The sequence below is a fragment of the Vidua chalybeata genome, chromosome 34 (assembly GCF_026979565.1).
Source record: "Vidua chalybeata isolate OUT-0048 chromosome 34, bVidCha1 merged haplotype, whole genome shotgun sequence".
Classification (NCBI taxonomy): Eukaryota; Metazoa; Chordata; class Aves; order Passeriformes; family Viduidae; genus Vidua; species Vidua chalybeata.
Genome location: NC_071563.1, coordinates 942,741 through 964,589, shown reverse-complemented (window position 1 = coordinate 964,589; position 21,849 = coordinate 942,741). Strand labels below are relative to the sequence as shown.

Here is a 21,849-nt window from a genome sequence, read left to right as displayed (position 1 = left end):
TTTCTACCTCTTTCAGTTGGGGAGGCAAATAGGTAGAAAAATCCTTTGCTTTATTCCCAGGAGCACTTTTCTCTCTCCAGAGTCAGAGATGCACCAAGGTGAAGTGTGCTGAGGGACTGGTCAGCAAGGGAAAGAACTCCCAAGCCCTTTGCAAGGGCCAGCACTGAGCCAGGAGGCTGGATGGCTTTCCTGTGGCTTCCAGGAATAAGCAGGAGACACTTGACTGGAAGCTGTTGGCAGTGGAGTGAAGCTCAAACACAGCCAGATTGTTCCAGCTGCTTCGGAACAGCCCAGTACAAAGGTGCCTTGTGTCTGGCCCTGCCACAAAAGCCTCTGAACGTGCAAATTTTTGACCTAGTGCTGGTTTCATATGCCAAGGGGTTGTTCTGCAGGAAGCCTCCCAGCTGATCCCCCAAGAAGGGACTGGGGCTTCATGAACAACAGACACACCTTTCAGACGGCCCCAGATTTGACCAGTGCATCAAATATTCCCTGCTCACAACTGCCCAGCTTGGCAGGAATTCCACAGCTCCACCAGGCTTGCTGCTGCCTCAGGAGCCATCAGGATCCATCCCAAGCCCTGCTGCTCACCTCATAAACGCGGGGGGTGTTGACAGGAACGTTCCCAAAGTTCAGTGTTGAACAGCTGAGTTCAACCAAAGGTCCGTGGCCTTCCCCTGTGAGGCACAGGGGCAGCCTGCTCTCGCAGCCTGGGGAGAGATGTGAGATGTCCATTTCAGCACAATAATTCCCTCTGTTACACTGCATTTTCCAGGCTGCCTCAGTGCTAGTCCCTGACTCTGAGCTGGATGCAACCAGCTCCTGACGCTGCAGGAGAAGATATGGACCCTTCTGTTCCCTCAGGAGATATCCCTTGGGGTTGACTTGCAATTTCTAACCCATTCCTTGGGCTGGTTTCCAATCTTAGCCACCAGTCTGCTGAGTTTCAAACATCTCTGATCTCCTGTAGTGACAGGCCAAGGAGTAACGGGTATCAATTGAAAGAAAATAAATTTTTTACTGTGAGGGTGGTGAGACACTCGAGCAGGTTTCCCAGGGGCGTTGTGGAGGTTCCAGCCCTGCAAGTGTTCCAAGCCAGGCTGGATGGGCCTGGAGCTCCCTGATCTAGTGGGAGGTGTCCCTGCCCAGAGGCCTTTGAGGTCCATTCCGTCCTGAACTTACTATGATTCTGTGGTTTCCTTCCCATGCACTTAGAGGAGCTTGGAAATCCACTCAGTGCAGGCACAGAGCTCATAAAGAGTCTGGCAATTGCCAAACTACCCGGCCCAGTAGCACACGACTTTGTTGCCAAAGTCCTCAACTTCTGGCACTCAGCATTGTGTTTCATTTCCACAGACTGAGCTGCAAGGTGACAATTCCCAGACAGGGACAGAAGCGGGTGCTGGCCAAGGGTGCTCCTTCTGCAAACACCCTGGGCTCAGCGGGGCTCAGCCACCTCTGCTCTGGCGGTGTCTGGGCAGTGGGAGTGATCCAGGGTCAGGGAGCCCATTTCTAACTCAGCTCCCACCACCTGATGATGGATCCATGCCAAATGGACCCGTCCTGGAGGTCAGTGGCCATGGGGGGCTTAGTGCTTGCTCACTAAAGCTGTTCTGCTCTGTAGCTCTTTGGCTTTTGAGGAAAAGCTGGCAAAGCCATGGCATGAAAACCTCTCCCTGCACTGCCTGGGTTGTTCTGGGATCAGTAACCCAGACAGGGATGTTCTGAGCCCTGGCCCTGGAGACTCCCTGGAAGCTGCAGGGCCAGTGGGGTGTGCCAGCACTGCCCTGCTGACCAGGGACTCTTCCCAGCAGTTACAGGGGAGCCCAGTGGGCTCAGGCTTGCACCATGGCTGCACTGAGGGTGAGAGAAGCAGGGGAAAGGAGCTGTACCTGAGATGCTGCAGTAAGCCACACTTTGGTACTCCAGTTCCTCTAGGGGTTTGAAGGTCACCTTGATTTTAGCCGAACAATTCGGCCCAATTACTCCCTCCTAAAGCAGAAAGGGACAGCAAAACATTTCTCTTCAAACTGCGCATTTCTTGTTTTCCACCACAGCCCTGCAAGCCTTTATTTAGAGCATCGGTGATGAGTGAACAACACAAGGAGCCCAAGGAAACACTCCAAACCCAGCTCAGCACACCGCTGGGAGCTCTCAGTGCTCAGCTGATCAGCTCTCACTCTCCACAATATTGCTACTGCTCTGACACAAGCCCTTGGTCACATCATGCTGCTGTCAGCTGCAGTGGGATGTAACTGCCACTGCGCACTCATGGCTCTTCACAAGAAGAGAACATGATCCCCTTCCTTGGAAATAAAAATATTAGTTGAACCTGTTTTGAAAGAAAGCAGAGGTGGGAATTATTCTGGGGTTTACTCCAAGGTGAGAAGGGATTTTGCACTGTGCAGACACCAGGCATTCATCGTCTCTCACAATGCCAGTACTCAGAATCAGGGCTCTGGATGATGGGAGGGTGTGGTGGTTTGCTTGCACAAACAGAAAAGGAAAAGGTTTTCTTGTCCCTGTGTGCAGGAGAACTCAAAAGGCCCATTTAAACCTTCCACCCTTGTGTCCAGGCTCACAGAGGACACTGGAAGGGACACTCAGAAACAGTGCAAGGCGTGGTTACAGGAGGGGATTGGCATTTCTGTGATTAACCTTGGGCTGAATTTGGCCTCCTTTTCCCAGCCAACCGTGGCAAGCTTGAGGTCAGTATGTGAACAGCCAACGCCCTCTGCTGAACACCCAACTCCAGCACCCTCTGCTGAGCCCCAGGCACCACGTGTCGGGGGAGCCCCTGCCTACAATAACTGCTCCCTGTGGACACGGCAAGGACACGCACGGAGCGCCCTTGAGCTCGAGCCCTGGCAGCAGAGCTCGGCTTTGTCAGGCTCCCAGCCCTGCCCAGAGCCTGCAGGGCAGAAGTGCTTTTAGCAGCCAGCTCTGCAGCTGCACCAAAACTCCATGTCCTCCCTCCCAGCACATTGGGCCAGCTGAGCATCTGCTGAGTGACCGCATCTGGGTGGGTGGGAGGAGGAGGAGGAGGAGGAGGACGAGGACGAGGAGGACGAGGAGGAGGAGGAGGAGGAGGAGGAGGAGGAGGAGGAGGAAGGAGGAGGAGGAGGAGGACGAGGAGGACGAGGAGGACGAGGAGGACGAGGAGGACGAGGAGGACGAGGAGGACGAGGAGGAGGAGGACGAGGAGGACGAGGAGGACGAGGAGGAGGACGAGGAGGACGAGGAGGACGAGGACGAGGACGAGGAGGACGAGGAGGAGGAGGAGGAGGAGGAGGAGGAGGAGGACGAGGAGGAGGACAAGGAGGAGGAGGAGGAGGAGGAGGAGGAAGAAGAGGAGGAGGAAGAAGAGGAGGAAAATGGGGTTCTCAGCTATCACTTACCACTGGCTCAATGGAAAAAATGTCATCGGAGAACAGCATGGGGTCCTCTTGCACCTTTGCTATCTCCTCCGGGACCGTGTTGCTCGGGAGGGCAGTGTAATCTTCACAAGAGCCCTTCTCCTTCTCTGTGTTTTCCTCCTCCGTTAAGTCTTCCGGCCACATCTCTGTCCATGGCTGAAGAAAACGACACTGCCTGCAGCCACAGGAGAGACAAGGCCAGCAGATTGTTTAATAAGCCACATATTTGCAGAGGGAAGTGTGAGTGCAGGAGGGCAAAGCACTTGGGGAGGAGCAGCAGCAACTCCCCAGCAAGGGCTGACCCCAAGCCATGAGGGTCCCACATGGATCAGAGGATAACTTGCTGTTCACTGGCACAGCAGGTAGTTTTACTCCACACTTGCAAGCTCAGGAGAGGTTTCCAAAGCCAGCGTCCCTCAAGAGAACCTCCTGGCTCAAAGCCTCTGCCAAAACTGAGGGAGAATCCACCAGGCACTTCAAGTGGCTTTTCCTACCACTGAGCTGCTCGGGGGAGGCAGATAAAGATCATGGAGCAGGACTTCCCTGGCAAGGGGAGAGGAAGCTGGGTTGCAGCTACGTCTTACCAGCATCACTCTTTGTTTCTTCCATTTTGGACCTGCCCTGTTCCCCACTCTGCCTTTCACAAGAGCATCCCAATGGAAATTGATGAATTCAGGCACCGCACCCCTTCAGTGACATTCAAGGCTTTATGCATGAAAACACAGGCTCTGAGAGGGGAAGGGACTTTGTTGTGCAGGAGGGAGAGAGCAAACTCCTGGAGAGGCCTTCTCATGATCCAGAGCTTTTTGGGTCCCATCCCAGTGCATGGTAGCAGAATGTCCTGAGAGGGAAATCCTGCACTATCTCCTCTCATAAAAAAAGTCCTCTCTGCTCTGAGATCTCAAAAGCTGCTCTGACAGCAGGACAGTGGCCTTGGAGCTATAACCATGCCTAAGACTGGAAGTAAGGAGGAACAAAATGTCCTGGTGGCAGTCTAGGACACAAACTGGCATGAAAACAGATGTAATTGGAAAAAAAAAAAAACCACAAAACCAAATCCAGGTTGAAGTTTACTTTGGGGAAACCTAGTTGCTTCTGAGGGGAAAGTGGATCACCTGGGGTCCAGCCTGAGGCAGGGAAGTGGGAAAAAATGGAAATAAACAGCCCAGGGAAGTAGGCAGAGAAGGGCATGGGGTTTTTTGTTAACACGCAGAGCTTGTATGGAAGTCAGACATTGTGTGAGGAGATAGAGAACAGTGGAAAACCAAGAAGCCCAGGGCACTAAAGGACCCTCTCACCAGCCATTCAGGTGGGCAAGGGTCCATCTCCTGGTCCTTTGCAGGCAATGCAAAATGGCTCTGGGGACTGCAAGCGACCTGGCCCGCAGCAACCAGGGGCTTGGCAGTTTTGACCCAGCAGTTTTGGCCCGGCGTTTTTTCAGTTTTTGCATGGCAGTTGGCACAAGCAGGCTGAGCAGAAAGGGTGCAGGCACCCACCCTCCTTGAGTAGTGGGTTGTGTCTTTCTGCTGGTTGCGAGGTGCTTGCCTTTTTTTTTCTTTTTCTTCTTTCTTCTTTCAGCTTTTTTTTTTTTTTTCCAGCTATGGTTTACAAATGATGAAAAGCCATTGCTGCTGCTGCTGCTGCTGCCAGCAGGAGTGCACTAAGTCAAACAGAACCCCCCAGGAAGGACGCAGCTGTCCAGGCCCCTGGCTGCAGGGAGGGTCTGAGTCTGCTGTTAATACCAGAGGAAGTGCAAAAGACACCTGCGTGTGGTGTGGGCAGCTGAATGATCTGCTCTGCCCGGTGGCAGAGCTTAAGGAAGAAGTGGAAAGGCTGAGGAGCATTAGGGAGAGCGACACAGAAATAAACTGGTGGAGTTACAGCCGTCCAACCCTGAGAGAAGCTCAGCAGGAGCCAGAGGAGCCCTGCCCTTCTTGGCATCAGGCAGAAGGAGGAGACCTAGGAGACAGTGGGGAATGGAAATGGGTCTCTGCTGGGGAGGTCATAAAATTCCGTCCTGACCCCCACCACCTACCCAGGTACCCTGACAGAATAGGTATGAGGCTTGGCTCCAGAGGCTCTGCCAGATGACACTACAGAAAAAATTCTGCCTGGAGAGTCTCCCAGCTGCACTTGCTCTGTCACACAGGTCACAGCCTCAAGCATTAAGAGGAAAAGAAGGGTAGTGGTAGTAGGTGACTCCCTTCTAAGGGGAGCTGAGGGCCCTGTAGATTGACTGGATCCATTCCACAGGGCAGTCTGCTGCCTCCCTGGGGTCCAGGTACAGCAGGGATATCACCAGGAAGTTCCCTAATGACTAAATGAACTTCATCTGTTCACCACTGTCTGGGCTACAGTGACCGTGAAAGAACAGAGTTCTCAATATTCGGTGAAACAAGGAGGGGCATCAACAAAACTTCCACTCTGGACTTCTGGAGGGCAGATTCGGCCTGTTCAAGAGATTGATTTGGCGAGAACCCTGGGAAACAGCCCTTAAAGACAAAGGGGTCCAGGAAGGATGGACATACTTCAAGAAAGAAGTCTTGAAGGCGCAGGAACAGACTGTCCCTGTGTGCTGAAAGGCGAGCTGACAGGGAAGACAACCAGCCTGGATGGGCAAGGAGCTTCTGAAGGAACTAAGGGAAAAAAAGAGGGTGTATCACCTTTGGAAAGAGGGTGAGCTGTTGAAGGATGTTGCCAGGCCATGGAGGAAGAAGATCAGAGAGGCAAAAGCCCAATGAGAACTTGAGGAAATCCAGTCATTGCAACCAACCTTTCCTTGCCAAAATGCCAACCTAGGTTGGAGTATAAGTGGAACTGGAATGCTAAGTGCTGAGCTCCTGAAGCCAGCAGGGACACACACCTGAAAGCCAGGCATGGTTTCCTTGGCCTAAAGCACTCAAAAGCACCAACACCCCCCTGAGGCCACACGTCAGTTTTAGCCGTGGGCCGTGTATCTCACTGAAATGGATCTGTCAGACCAACCTCCTCTTCTCTTTATTCTCCTCTTCCTCAGTAGGAAAAGCCTTCCACTGGAAGTGAGCCGTGACGTTACTCCTGTTTTTAATGAACATGGTTGCGTGGTTGGACATGGTGATGAAAGTCGTCTCAACCTCCACGAAATTTGTGCTCAACCCAACATGGACAGCTCCAGCTTCTCCGTGGAGCTCTGTGTGGATAGTTTCTTCACCTGGAACAAAGCAAAGGGGAGTCTTTGCTCAGCTCAGTTGCTGATGGAAGCACAAGGACCAGAGCAAACTGCAGGTCACAGAAGAAAGTGTCACAGCTTTTAGCTGAATGAGCAGTTCCATAGATCAGTACATTTATCACATCCTGACAGCTCTGGGGGTACAGCGTGAGGATGTCCTGGGCACCTCCTTAAACACCTTATTTCTGAGAGCGTTTGTGCAGATTTGGCCCCAAGGTGACAGTACATACAGAGAGATTTGTCAATGTGCTCCTGTGACCCACTCAGATCACCGGGATTTCTGCATCAAAGTCCTTCAGGTGACGCTGAGGAGCCCAGTTCAGTCCTGGCTTGCCCAGGGTCTCCCCTGGGCATCCCACGAGACTCCTGTCTCTCCTGATCCCTTGCATCCCTTCTTGCTGACCAGCAAATACACCTGGGGGCATGTGGGAGCAAAAGGAGGCCCAGAGGAACAAGTGAAGTGACAGCCCACAGCAGGAGGGGACACAGGTGAGGAAACACAACCAGCCTGGCTCTGCAATATGACAAACCACTACAAAATGAACACCGTGAAAATCATCATCATCTCCCTGTCCAAACCCACAGCTGCATTAGTCGTGAAATATTTTATATTGTTCTGATCTCAAAACCCAAGCTGGAGCATTGCAAATTCAATAAAAAAGGGACAAAGCAAAGATCAATAAGTACAGAACAGCTTCTACATGAACACTGAATGGGATTCCTCAGTCAAGAAATCAAATGCGAGATAGATGTGAGATAGATGTTTATGACAGATGTTTGCAACAGCTTGAACAGCCTGGGAAATGGGGACGAGGAAAAATTTGTCTTGATTTGTCACCAAACAGGAACTTGAGGGCCTGGAAACGTTATTAGACAGAAACTAAATATATGTGGAAGGGCAACATAGAAAAAGGGTCTGTGATAAGCCAATGGAGAAGCAGCATACGGGACAGAGGTGTGCAAGAAACACATTGCACTGGAGAGAGTCTGATGGAAACCTCACACCTCGCATACAGCACTGCCCAGGAATAAAACAAAACTTCACCCAGGCACAGCCACACGGTCGTGCAGAATCAGGGTTCCTCCTTCCTCCACTCAGCAACTCCCAGCAAAACAGGAGTGCAAAAATCTTAGCCCTGTTAGAGGGGATCCACTTTATCAAGCCCCTAAACACCAAGAGGCTTGATAAACACAACAGAACAGTTGATCACACAACAGAAAACAGTTATCAACACAACAGTTAATAACACAACAGAAAACTCTGTTTTCTTTGGGGTAAAGCTGGAACAGGGGAGGGACCTCTGGAGGGAATGGAGGGGGATGGGACAATCCCCATGGGATGGGACAGGGAGCGATGGTGGAGAAGTGTCCTGTGCCCCGTGCAGGGCCCAGCACTCACCGGTGTTGCAGCACAGCCACCCGGAATGGTCACCGGTCGTCAGCGGGTGAAATCCCACTGTCACCCGCATGCTGTCGCCAGCGCCCAGAGTTCCCGTGGTCGGAACCACGGAGAAAGGACTGCAACACAAAGAGAGGGCAGCAGCTGCAACGCTCTGCTTCCTTTTGTTGCTCTTTCCCAGCCCTGTTATCACCCAAAGGTGTTTTGCACAAGGACAGATCCTCACCTCTGGGTGCTCAGCTGGTAATGAGCTGCCCGGTTACCGACATTGCGAACCAGCAGAGTCTTCTGGGTGCTGTACTTGACCGGACAGGCCGAGAAGTCCAGCTGGTCAGGGAAGGTCAGGATAGCTCGGGCACCAATGGCCCGAATTGGCACAACTATCCTTTCACTTTCAGTGATGCAGACAAGCTGGTGGGAATAATCCTGCAGGAGAAGAAACTAGCTCAGCACAGGACATTTAGTGCCATCCCCATGGCAGAAGAAAAACCATTTCCTATAACCCTTCAAGGGCATCAGTTTACCTATTCCACCCTAAAATGAACACTAACTTCTACTAATATGTCGCATTTTAAAGGCACCAGTGCACTTTGCAAAACCTATCTCAGTGGCATTAAGCTCTTGTGTCACTTGGGTCATCCGGAGAACTGCCCTAGGCCACCATAATTTTTACTCTAAATTTTAATGATGTTAAATAATTCCTAAGTCCCTTCAAAGGAACATGGAGCTAGGGAACTCAGGACATTCCTCTTTAGGTTTCTGTATTCCCACTGTTTGAGAATAGGACAAAGTGTTAAACTGACTCTAAGCAGCAAAAAGAAGATGAGGAAACAGCTGCACCCAAAAAGCTCCTGCACCTCTGGCCTGGTGTAGAAACATCAGTTGGCTCAGAACTGCCCTCTACCTTTGCCTCTCCAACCGAGTCAGGAGAAGAACAGCGCTAAGAGGTGGCAGCATGCTGTTGGAAAGAGCCTCTGTTTTCCTGCAAGGCTTCCTCCCTTCCATGCCATGTCCTAAACCCTTCTGAATGAACAAGCCTCCAGATCACAGCACTGAGATCGCACTTGCCAGGGCCCCAGCACCGCTGTTCAAACCTCCACACAAAAGCACCTTTGGCAGGGAACGGCTGCCAGGTGACAGAGCCACCAGAGTGACAGGCATGAAGACAGAGGCACAGCAGTGTCACTGCTCTGGGCTCACAGCTCTGCCTGCAGGTTGTGCCTGCCCTACACGAGCTCTTTCAGGGAGGTGACCAAGTCCCCTGCAGCTCACCAACCTCCTGCTGCCTAAGGGCACCTAGAGCCCAGTGTGCCTGTGCCAGGCCGGGCTCACGGGCACAGCACATCCTCTGCCCTGGCCCTGCAGCTGTACCACGGTCACCTGTGCTCTGGGCCAGCACAGCTGCAAGGCTGGATGTGAGTTTGTGGGTTCTAAGTTGGGTAACTTTTTGGGGGCTCCCCTGCCAGGGGAGATGTATTGGACTTTTTTGCTCTTTAGTTTCTGTTTATTGTTATCTTATCAAAACTTCAGGACACTGTCTGTGCTTAGACTTTGTATGTGTGAAAACAGCACAAGAATGGTTAACAACTTTGTGCTGCAAGGTCTTTTGAAGTTTAATCAAAAACTAAACTACCTAATTAAGAAGTGATACTCAGATTATTTCTTTTTCTAATTTAATAACTGACTCTTAAAAACTTGTAATGTAGATTTTTTAACTTAATTACAAGATACTACTTAAGAAAAAAGAGGAAGAAGACGAGAGAAGAAAGGAACTTGGGACACCACCTTATATCTTCTATTTTGAACCTATCTATAACACACTAAAAGTCTTAAAACTCCAATTTCTTACTCATGTGACATACTATACTACTATCTACAATTTTTACAGTCCGTTTCACACTTTTGTGGTTCCTGGTTTACTCTGAGGCTTAGGAGGCCTTCTCCATGAATGAGGGTCAAAGTCAGTGTTTTCTTGGGAGTCAGAGCACCCCAGGGCAGACAGGGGGATATTCCCCTTGCCCGGGGTTCCCACAGCTGGAGAACAGAGGGTGTGGAAAAGCACCGTCTTTGCTCCAGCCCAGGGTGAGGCAGGGAAGTTGTTGCCAGTCAGGAAGGAGGAAAGCTCTCCCACCTCTTTGTTCCTCTAGTGTTTTCCATAATAATGAAATCCCTTCCACTGTACCTAGAGATGGCGGAAGATCTATCAACGCCCCTCTGTCACTTTCACTGTTCCCTGCGCATCTTCCCCTGGGAAGGCTCAGGAATGCGCAGGGAGGGGAAGCAGAGCCTGCCAGGCCCGGGCGCAGTGCCTGACAGCACGTGCCAGGCTGTGACTGGCTGCAGGCTGCCTGCCCACGGCCTGGAGCCAGGCTCACAGCATGGAATGTGGGGGTGCACAGAGCGCAGGGAGCACAGTGGCTTTGGAGACAATCCTGTGCTTTGGCTCCTCCAGTCTCACCTTGTTCTCCTCGGGGGTGAAGCGGATGCGCACGGGGGCGGACGCGCCCGGCAGCACGACACGGTACGCGTCGTTGGAGCACGTGAGCTGGAAGTAAGGCGAGCTCTCCATGGAGACCTTCACCACCTGAGGAAACTGCGGGAAAGACATGAAACCATGGTTTTGCCACTTGTGGAAACAGCACGAGAGGAGACCTGTCCGTGCCCTGGTGACATCCCTCCTTGACCCCCTTTCCAAAGCACTTTCAGCTGTGGAGGTACAGGCACATAATTCCCAAGGGTGAACTCGAATCCCTTCTCTCTGGGTCCAGCATTTTGGCCAGGGGCAGTAGGGCACTGCCTGGTGGGAAGGAAGGGCCGAGCAGGTCAGCACCAGCAGGATGGAGACAGAGCACCTGAACCAAGTCATCTGCATATTCAACAGGCCAAAAAACCTGCTGGCTCCTGCCTGCACACAGCCATGCAGTAGTCGTGTTCCAGAGGGGGAATGTGCTGCCTGAAAGCAAACTAGCACATTATCCTGGGGGAAGGAAGAAATTCCCTTCTAGCAGATCTGGTTTGGGTAGGGCAGTTCTGGGGATACAGTCATGCAGGCAGACCAGCAAGAGAGGAGACCAAACACTGTGGCCTTACTGGGAATAAAGCAAACCTGAAAACCAAAAGGAACACAGCAAGACAACCCCTAAAACGAGGAGATGGCAAAGAGAATTTGAATGGGCAGAAAAGCAGCAAGGAAGAATCATAAAACCATGGGAGCAATCAGCTTGCCAAAAGTGACGGAAACACAGACAGGCTGTGCCTACCGACTGTGGGCTTTGAAGGCGTTTTCTGCCTGGAGAAACAAGACCAGCACCGACTCACAGTGTGGTTCCAGTATCAAAAGCCAGTCTTGTCTCTCCAGGGGTTCTTGCTGCCTGTGCAGGCAAGCTGGGCTGCTGGGCATTCCTACCTGCAGCCAGCAGGCCAGGTTCTGCCCTCTGGGACACACAGACACAGCAAACATGCATTTTCTAGCACATAGATATCAACCCCCGAGCACCAAAATGCTCTCAAAAAGTCTAAACCAGATGATTTTGACTCCCTCCCATCTCTTGCCATCAGCCTACTCTTGGCACAAGGCTCATTTGAGAAAATGTTGCCCTGACTGAAATTCAAATGGTCTCAGTGGAACACAACTGCTGACATTTTTCAGCTTTTGCCCTCTCAACTCTCTTGGGAAACTGCAAAACAATCACAATTTCTTCAAGTGACGGTGAAAACCTCCAGGAGCACATGGCTTTGGATGTGCTGAGGTTCTCCAAAGGGAAAGCAGAGCACCATGGTGCTTTTGGAAAACCTGAGCAGAGCTGGATGAAGCCTAGCAGGAGCCCGAAGTGGCACCTAAAGCCTCCTGCTGCTTCTGCTACCTCAGCCTGATTCCAGGGCTGTTTCAGAACACATTTCCTGCAGTGCCAGTGCCATTAATGAGAAGTGATTCCAGCATAAAGTGGAGAAGACTCAGCCCCTGAGCTTTGACTGTGAGCTGCACAAAGGGAGCCAAACAGGCTGAGAGAGGCAGAGGAGCCAAGATTAAGCAAGGAGACACAGGATGTGGCACACACTCAAGGCAAGGCATGAGAGCAGGTAAGAACTGCACAGCCCTCAACACTCCTATCAATCCAGAGCTTTTGAGAGAAGGCAGCTCCTCTGGGATAGATACCATCAACACATGGCCAAAATCAGGGGACAATTCCCAGCAGAGTAAGATTTCCACCACCTTGCAGAACAAAGGTGCTGAGACATTTTCTGGTGGATGTGCTGCAGCAGATAACTTGCTTTGCTGTACACTCTGGGAATGACAGCACTCTCCTCTTCCAGCGCTGTGTTAAAGCTCCACACCCCAGCACTTACCTTGTCCTTATTCATGATAGACAGCACCATTTCAGAGACCTCATGGGTGACAAAGTTCTGAAATACCACCTCTGGTGGGGAAATCTGAAACAAGTTCTGCTTCAGGGGAACTGACGACAGCTGGAGAGGCGAGAGAGAGCAGGGAGAGGTTCAGCTGCTGGGAGGAAGGTTCATGAAGGATCCCTTACACTGACCCCCAGTGAAGTACAGGCTCGGGGTGAGCACGTCTGCCCAGCCCACACTGGGCAAACAGTGGCTCACCCACCTCTGCTCTGAGCTGACCAAGAGCTGCTGGGCCACACAGAGCAGGCGCAAGGCAAGCTGCTCTTTTGGCGTGTATTTCTCCAGGTTTCCTTCTCCAGAATGCCAGGCAGCACTTACCTGAAGCACAGCCCTGGGCCCGTGTGGTCACAGAGCTCTGGGGCACTGCGTGAGCACTCATGGAGTAAGTAAAACCCACAAATTTACATCAGACTCCATGGGAAACGATTTTGGGATGGCCTTTACTCTGAGACAGGGAAACCAAGGCCCACACAACTCCAAATACCTTTTCTGATCTAGAACTTCGACATCAGTAAGAAGAGAAGAGTACCAGAGGAGGTGAGAGAGATAAGGTGACATTTTGCTGCAGCCAAAAGGATATTAAGTGAAATCATGGAATGTGTTGGTTCTATGTGTTGTTTGTGGTCCAGATTTGTTCAGGTTGGTTTGTTGGGTGTTGCTGTGAGAGGGATGGGCTTGAAGACCTGACCAAAAGGAAGCAGGATGAGAGGGGAGGGGACAGAAGAGCTGGCAGTTGGACAGAATGGAAGTTCCCAAGTACCCATCCAAGGGGAAAGGGGACAGGGACCGCCCTGGCCGGCTATAAAGGGGATAGAAAGATTGCCATTTCCTCTGAGGGTGTGTTTGTTTGTCTCCAGGGGGAAGCAGCCATGCCCAGCGCAGCTGAATCTTTACTAAGAAATAGTTTTCTTTTGCTTCGATGATTTTGTCCCCTTTCATTGTATTTAAAAGTTAGTGCGTTTCAAACAGAGGGAAAGCAAAAATAAAGTAACACAGAAGTTAGGAAAAAGACAAATGAGGTGAATGCTGAATGAGGATAAGGTTCAGTTATTTTCTCAGCAGCTTGGGTGAAAGTAGAGTTGGTATCTCCTTTTTCCATGTGCTTTAAATGGGTGCTTTCTTGTGATTATTGCTATCTGACATGATACCATTGTAGAGGCATGTCTGGAATGACACAACAACAGCAAATGCTTCTGGAGCAGAGACATTGCTTTGAGAAAACTCTGCCCTGCTTTGTCTGCCTTCTCCAGCCACACTGCTGTCACTCCAGAGACACAAGCAGGTCTCCTGTGTGACTCCACAGGAGGCACAGGCTGCTGAAGGGAGTGGCTGCAGCACCCTGTCCCTCAGTTGTGCCCTTCCCTGAGGTGTTCCCAACGCCCCTCTCCAGGGCAATCCTTACCCACTGTCTTACATGTCTCTTGCTGCCAGTTTCCTGCTCAACAGCCCACCTCGCTCACCTACCCCTTTGGACTGTGCTTTAGACTGAGCCAGTCCTGCCAGAAAAGCAGCTTTAAACACACCTCTAGGTAGGCACTGATGCAGATAAAGCACATCCATTCCCCTCTGCCCAGGGCGAGTCCCCTGCACATCTGGCAGCCTGCAAAATCTAACACCCCGTCAGGGTCCAACGCATTGTTCCACCCCAAAGCATTCATGCCGTTTGTTTTGTTAAATCTGAAGTAGTTACTGCAGGTCCTCGGCCTTCAAAGGCCAACGCTGCCACTCTGGAGGGAATCCCGTGACCCTGAGCATTTGATGGCGACCACACCAAAGCAAGAGGTGGCTACTTCAGCAGGAGAATGGCAAATGGCAACTTTGTGCCTTTGTGTCCTCAGCCTTCCCCCCACTGTTTTAGCAATTTAGGCAGCTTCAGCAGAGGTTATTTGTGTTGGCTTAGTGCAGATCAGGACTCCCAGTCCATCACTACCAGCAGTTTGCACTGACAACAGGACCTGGACACTGAGGTATTTTGCTGGAGGCAAGCCTGTCACAAGCACACACCCTCTTCAAACTTCACATCAAACAGAAAGGAAAAGAGCAGGAAAAGGCTACCTTCTGATGAGGCTCACTCTTGTCTAGAACTGGGTTAATGCTGGGCAGAATACTCCTCCTGGCTTCGATCTTCTTCTTCATGCTGAAAAACTTTTCCCACAGGGACTTAGAGGGACGCAGCTGAAAGGCAAAAATAAACCAGCGAGAGCCTCAGAGATGGGCTTGCTCAGAAAGGCTTGGCTTGAACGAGTGGCACTGGTGAACAATTTGAGAACACATAGTCTAGGACAGTCCTGGAAGCCCTGGAATTTTCCTGCTGAAATACTTAGCACCAAGAAATTATTAGTACAGAGTGCAATACACATACTCCAACCACGTGGCTCTGTCCCATAGGCTTCTCCATGATTTAATGTGACATCTTGGGGGAGTTCTGCTCTTAGGGCATTTGTTTCCTCTTTAGTTTCATTGGATTGAGGCAGTGACCTTTTCAGAGAGTGGGGAGGAGCTCTCAGAACTCCCCTAACCCCATCCCTGCACAACACTCAGAACTCCCAGCAAGGCGATGTCGCTGCTGTGTGAGTCCAAGAGAGGCAAGAAAGGAACGTTGTAGCAAGAGTGAGGTGCACAGGAATGTGTCCAAGTTTTCCTTCTCTCTGTTCATCAGCATTTGTTTTCTCTGTCTGGGCTCACAGGCCCCTCCAGAGAAGAAAACCGAGGGATCTCCTTGACAGAGCCTCAGCAGTGGGGCATCTTCAGTCCAGTGAGCTCCAGACCCCAAGGGACCTTTGTGGCCCTGACTCCAGTGCTGCCTGCAGGGCTGGATCTGCGCCCACACAGGAGACGAGAGAGAACAGCTGGCTTGGAACCTCTTCTAGCTGGGACCAGCTGTGTCTCTCAAGGCTCTGGGCAGAGCTTGAGCTTCCCCCCACCAACATGCCCAGGTGCCCAAGGGCAGGTTGGTGAGAGCAGCACAGGTGAGTGCCCAGCCTGACAGAAGGAATTGCTGTGGCAATTCTAACTACTAGATATCTAACTAACTAACTAACAACTTGTGACTTTGTTTTTGAGAGTCTAGCCACAGGTGGATCTGATTGGTTATTAGGTTCAAACAATTTTCACTAGACTCCAATTAAGTAATCACTCTAGGTGAACAATTTTCTAAACACATTCCACATAGGAAAAACAAGGAGCAGAAATAGAAATTGTTTTCTCTTTCTTTTTCTCTGTGCACCTGGATGAAAAATCTTGAGAGAGAGAGAAATGTGCTTACTACACAGCACAGGTGAGTGCCCAGCCTGACAGAAGGAATTGCTGTGGCAAAGGGAAAGGGAGAGAACACACGCTCCGGGCTTCAGCTGCACATTGGTTTAACTTGGCTCCAGTGGCACAGCCAGGCAAGAGCCTGAGGCAACACACGGCGTTCCCTACTGCACCAGGACAGCCCCCACCAACAGGAGCAGGGCACAAAGAGGTGGGGAGGGGGTCTGCAGCTTCACAGCGCTGCTGGACAACAGGGGCAGGGAGAGGAGGGACACGAGGGGAGTTTCCAGCCTTAACACAGCCCCAGTGGCTACTTACAGTAAAAGACTTCAGCATTTCCCTGGACCAAGGACGAGGTGTCGGTGTCTTTTTTGGGAATCCAGAAGCCATTTTGAAGGGAGGATATCCCAGATGAGCGACAAAGCCTCAACGAAACTGGAAGGAGCAACAATGGAACTCTGAAAATCCAGAACCCAATTCCTGGCAGATTCAAGGCATATACTGGTGCTAAAAATTTTATAGCATTTGAAAGTAGCTAAATGCTTGACTGGTGTAAGTAGCTAGTATTGTTAGGCCTCTAGTTGGGCTTTACTTGAACTATATGGCTATGTTGTGCAATTCAGAGATGGATCCTACTGAAACTGGGAGCTAAAAATCTGAACATTAGTAATAGAACAGACCAAGCTGTAGCTTAAATATTAAATACTTAAAAAGAGCTAGAGTGGATCTCCTCTTCTTTAGGCTAAGCCACCCCTGCTCTCTCAGCTGCTCCTCACAGGACTTCTGAGAGACTGGAATGTTATGGCAAATGGCTTAAATATTGTTATAAAGGACTTTCTGCCCATTGCGACAAAACTGTATAAAGGAGCTGCGACCACCCAAGCCCACCCTTCCCTGAAAACGCCTCCTGACTGGAACTTTGGACTGTGAGCTAAGCTGCCTAAGGGAACTCGGAACAAGCCGAAGGTGACACTATTGTCCGGTTATCTCAGGTCTGGGGAGAAGTAAACAAGGCTGAGGAGAAAAACCTATCCACAACAAAGCCAAACCCAGCAGCTGTCCTGAAAATCAGCTCTGTCTGGGTTCAGGGTGGGGAATTCATAGCCACAGACTCGTCTGCTGAGGCCAAGTTTGCACACAAACCTCCCATCAAAGACCTCCAAAGTGCCCCCAGACCCATTCCAGAGGCCTTGCAGCAGGTGACTGCAGGGCATGCAAAGTAACACAACAGATCTGAAAATCCAGAACCCAATTCATGGCAGACTCGAAGGATATACTGGTGCTAAAGATGTGATATTATTTGAAAGTAGCAATAGACAGAGTCAGACTTGCCCTGCCCCAAGGAGGTACCTGGGAGGTCCCACCTTGCCCAAATCTGCCTTAATCCATTGGAGTCTTACCTTTTGTGAGACCTCACCACAGAGAAGACCAGAAGAGGATTTTATGGTATGCTGATGGGATCCATGGAATGGTGACCTTTTTTACTTAATCTGTCTCTGTCACTCTCTTTCTCCTCCCTCTTCCCACTCCCCATTCCCCCCTCCAGCCCCACTTTTTCTATTTCTTTCTCTCTCTCTTCCTCACATTTACTGTTACATAAAATCCAGACTATTGACTTTGGCATATGGTCTCATTTGCACCTCAATTCAGAGGCATCTCCCTAATACTTTAATAACCAGATGATAACAACCCACTGAAACTTGACCAGAACTCTTTCACCTTTAAGCAGTTTAAGCAATCACTATAGGAAAAAAAAAATTATAGACTAGCACATTTAGAAAATGTTGCATTTCCTCAGTGAAAAAAAAGCACAATCAGTAGACCATATGTCATTCATCCACTCACTGAACTGCTGCACCAGAAGACTGGCATTAGCACATCCTGTACTTCCCTTTGGCATTCTCTTTCAGAGCCCAGATGAGACAAAATCAAAAAGTTCAACTTTAGTCAGTCTTTACCTTCAAAGGAAATTCAGGACTCCCGTGCAGAGACCAATGCTCTGCCTGTTCAGGACTCCTTTGCAGAGACCAATGCTCTGCAAATTCAGGAATCCCTTGCAGAGACCAATGCTCTGCAAATTCAGGAATCCCGTGCAGAGACCAATGCTCTGCAAATTCAGGAATCCCGTGCAGAGACCAATGCTCTGCGTGTTCAGGAATCCCGTGCAGAGACCAATGCTCTGCGTGTTCAGGAATCCTTTGCAGAGACCAATGCTCTGCGTGTTCAGGAATCCTTTGCAGAGACCAATGCTCTGCGTGTTCAGGACTCCTTTGCAGAGACCAATGCTCTGCTTTTTGAGGAATCTTTTGCAGAGACCAATGCTCTGCGTTTTGAGGACTCCTTTGCAGAGACCAATGCTCTGCGAACAATTCGCTTGTGAATGGCGAGTGTAGCCGCCTGCACGAGCCCAGGCTGGCACAAGCAGCCAGGAGCGCGGTCTGTGGCCACTGAGCTGTTCCGCAGCACAGCAGCCCCGCACGTCACAGCCGCCGCCGCCGCCGCGTTCGCGGTTACCAGGCACCCACGGCACCCGATCGTCGGGGCCGGGCGGGGCCGGGCCGGGCGGGGCCGGGCCGAGCCGCAGCGATTTTCAAAGGCGATCGTCACTTGAGCTACTGACTTGACTTTGGTGCTTTCTGAAGAGTTCTTCTCCAAGTATTTAGGAAAGCTTCAAATGTGATGATAAAGGCACCCCTGGCAGGCCTATCCATTGCTCTTGGGGTAGCACTAGTATTCTACCCTGGCTGGAACACCAGGAGGGGCTGAGGGAGCTGGGAAAGGGGCTCAGCCTGGGAAAAAAGAGGCTCAGGGGGGACCTTCTGGCTCTGCACTACTCCCTGACAGGAGGGGACAGGAGGGTGCTGTGAGTTCAGGAGGCGCCGGAGCGGCGTGGCTCCCACTGTCCCCTCTTCCACAAATCCCTACAACTCCCTTCTACCTTTCCACGTCCCTGCCCCCCCATTTCTGTGACCCTGAGACCCCCCCTGCACTCCCATTCCTGAGAACCAAGACGTCCTTTTACCCGTTTGCCCGGCCGGCACTGAGACGCCCTGTCCCTCGGCTGTGCCCTGTCCCTCGGCTCTGTGGGCTGGGGGTGGCAGCAGGACCCGGGGCAGCCCTGGGGGAGAACAGCCCTGAGCCCCAGCTCAGCCAGTTCCCCCAGTTCCCCCCAGGTCACTCCCAGCCACTTTCAGTTACACTCACTATGTTCCCAGTATCATCCTCGTCACTCCCAGTATGATTCCAGTTGCTCTCAGCGGCCCCTAGCATAGACCCAGTCACTCCAAGTATGATCCCAGTCTTCCCCAGCATGGTCCCAATCAATCCGAGTTGCCCCCAGTGTAGACTCAGTCACTCCCAGTTGCTCTCAGTGTGTTCCCAGTCACCCCCAGTACAGTTACAGACACTCCCAGTACATCCCAGATGACCTCAGCATACTCCTAGTCATTCCCAGTCACATCCACTCAGCCCAGTAAGGTTCCAGTTTCCAGCAGTATGATCCCAGTCACTCTCAGCCACTCCCAGTCAATCCCGGTTGGTGCCACTATGATCCCTGTTGCCCCAGTTCTGGTCCTGCTGGGTCCCAGTGTGCTCTGATCCTGCTCCCTGTGGGTCCCAGTCCTGGGTGCGGTGTGTCCCGCTGTATCCCGGTGTCCCAGTCCATCCCAGCCTGTCCCAGTCCATGCCGGTCCCTTCCCGGCAGCCGCTGCTGTTTCCCAGATCCTGCCCCTCCCGCCCCCGGAGCTGCAGCCGGACGCCCCCCAAGATGCTGCCAGGGCTCGGGGGCTTCGTGTTGGGCTTCGTCTGCTGAGCTGGGGCTCAGCTTCCCCTGCGGGAGAAGGGGAGGAGGGTCCGGGGGTCGTGTCCCCCCTGGGAGCGCGTCTGACTCCCCCATGTCCCCCCATGCCGGGGTCACCCCCTTTTCTCTCCCCAGAGTCCTGCCCCAGCTCCTGCTCCCCTCTGGGAGCGGCTTCGGGGAGCCCCCCTGGGACCCCGTTGGAATCCCCATTCCTGGGGTCCTGCGGGACCCCCCCGCAGCTCCTTCCCCAGTTCCAGGACCCCCTGTACCCCCTTATCCTGCCCTGACATCCCCTGCACTCCCTTTGCCGGCTCTCCTCCTCTGGCAGCCCCTGGATCCCCCGTTTCCCTGACTCCGGCCACCCCCGGACCCCCATTCCCGGCCAGCCCGGGGCACCTCACCCCCAGGCCTCCCTTTGCTGGGAAACCCGGCCTGGGCACGGGGCTCTGCAGCCGCTCTGGGATCTGTGATGGCCCCAAGGAAAGGGAGAGAAGAGCGAGAGGCACAGAAGGGGATCGCCAGCCAGGGATCGCAGTCCCAGCGCCCGCTCCTGCTCCGCCGGGGCTGGGAGCCGCAGCCGCAGGAAAAAATGGATCCGCGGATGGCGGGGCTTGCCCCGCTTCGGGCCGAAGCCGGCGGGTTCCAGGCAGGCTTGGAGCGCAGGGCCTGGCAGCTGAGCCCAGCCCGGCCCGGGGGTCCCGCAGGGAGCGGCCGAGGAGCTGCCGGGGGATGCCAGGAGGGGATCCCGGGGAATTCTCTGGAATTCCCCCGTCCCCTCCCCCCTCGCTCCCTCGGGCACTTTTGCTTCGGCCTTTCCCGCCCTGCGCCGCCGGGATCTGCCCGGTGACCGGTGACGTCATTGCAGCCTCGGGCTGCCATTGGCGGGCAGCAAAGAGCGGCGCCAATGGCGGGGCCGGAGGCGGCTCTGGGGGCGGGGCCGCAGCGGAGCAGAGCGATGGCTCCAGCGCTGGGGCTGGGGGCGCTCCTGGGGCTCCGGGGGGGGCGGCGAGAGGTGAGAGGGACCCCCGGCACCGGGACTCTTTGATCGCCCGTTCCGGAGCACCGAGGGGCCCCTGAACCCCCATTCCTGGGCGCCGCCATCCCCCCGCACCCCCATTCCCGGCACGGGTTCCACCCTGCACCCCCTTATCCGGCACCAACAACCCCTGCACCCCCTTCCCGGCCATCCCGCCTCTCTCAGCCCCAGAGCCCCCTTTTCCTTCGCCCACAGACCCCCTGGACTCCTATTCCTGCCTTTCCCAGCAGCCAGCCCCTGCTTTCCTCAACACCGAAAACACCCGGGACCCCTAGTCCCAGCCATCCTGGGTTTTCCCACCTTTTGCTGGGAATGGGGACACCGTGGAGCTCCCTTTCCTGGATACAGGAAGCCCCTTAACCCCGCCCGTGCCACCTCTACCCACCCCAGCCTCCCCTTTTCTTAATCCTGGAACCCCCAGACCCCGTTCCCAGCTCTCCCGTCCCCCCTTTCCTTCTCCCGTGACCCGCCAGCCCCTAAATCTCCGTGTCCCCCCAGTTCTCCTGGCCCTGCGTTCTCTGCCCGTGGCGCTGTCGGAGCCCGGCCCGGGGTTCCCCCAGTTCGTGTCCATGGGGTCCCTGTGTGATAAATTGAGGCGAATAATTTGATTCAGCCTTTTTAAGGTCAATTAGCATTTTATTAATTACAGCAAGCAGTAGCAAGCAAAACAGCGCTGGGTGGGTAGGGGTCTCCAATCCGCCCCTCCTGCAGTGTCCCACACTGCAGTGCCCCACACCCCACTCCCTTATTCAGTTTCTTTTTATAGTTTCTTGGAGGTTTCTTCATTCGTGTCTTTTGCGATAGCGGTGTGCGTAGCTTGAGCATCTCTCTGCGTCGTTTCTGCATTGTGTCGAGGCAGGTGATCGCTGATTTCACAATCGGCTCCGGACGGTGATGGGCGTACCTGGAGCACTCCTACGTTGTCTAGTCCGGTGGCTGTTGCCTGGTGGTCGCTGATTTCATAATCAGCTCCGGCCATCCCCCGACATTCTTAGCCTGTGTCTGAAAAAAAAACTACAAAAAGCTCCCTATATGGTGATTAATCATACTTGTAATCTTGCGGTTTTGCAATATATCTATAGCCTTGCGGTTTGTAGCAGTTGCTACAAGCTAGTATAAGGCTAGTCCCTTATACTTTAATTTTTATTTTTCCTCCTTTAATATTCCAATTCTTTTGATGAACAAATAAGTTACCACAGTTTATCACACCTGGATGGGATCCCCTCCCAGTGCTGCCGCAGCGAGCGGGGCCGGGCAGAGCCGCGGCCGCCGGGGGTGGCGGCCGGAGCCGAGCCGGGATCTCGGCATCGCCAGAGCCGGCACAAC

The 21,849-nt window shown here is 52.7% G+C and overlaps 1 protein-coding gene across 1 annotated transcript in view; it reads right to left on the bottom strand.

Moving 5' to 3' along the window:
• The window catches only part of LOC128802156 (hydrocephalus-inducing protein homolog), a gene marked incomplete at its 3' end in the record, with an annotated part of 47,123 nt that extends 28,902 nt beyond the window's left edge, over positions 1–18,221 (bottom strand). The window contains exons 1-11 of the mRNA XM_053968371.1: positions 17,647–18,221; positions 16,007–16,123; positions 14,489–14,608; positions 12,371–12,490; positions 10,482–10,616; positions 8,250–8,449; positions 8,024–8,142; positions 6,402–6,606; positions 3,399–3,591; positions 1,893–1,992; positions 592–710 (exon numbers count right to left, since the gene is read on the bottom strand). Of these exons, the coding sequence (XP_053824346.1) occupies positions 592–710; positions 1,893–1,992; positions 3,399–3,591; positions 6,402–6,606; positions 8,024–8,142; positions 8,250–8,449; positions 10,482–10,616; positions 12,371–12,490; positions 14,489–14,608; positions 16,007–16,078 (1,383 nt within the window). The remainder of the gene's footprint in view (positions 1–591; positions 711–1,892; positions 1,993–3,398; positions 3,592–6,401; positions 6,607–8,023; positions 8,143–8,249; positions 8,450–10,481; positions 10,617–12,370; positions 12,491–14,488; positions 14,609–16,006; positions 16,124–17,646) is intronic.
• Between the last annotated feature and the right edge of the window lie 3,628 nt (positions 18,222–21,849).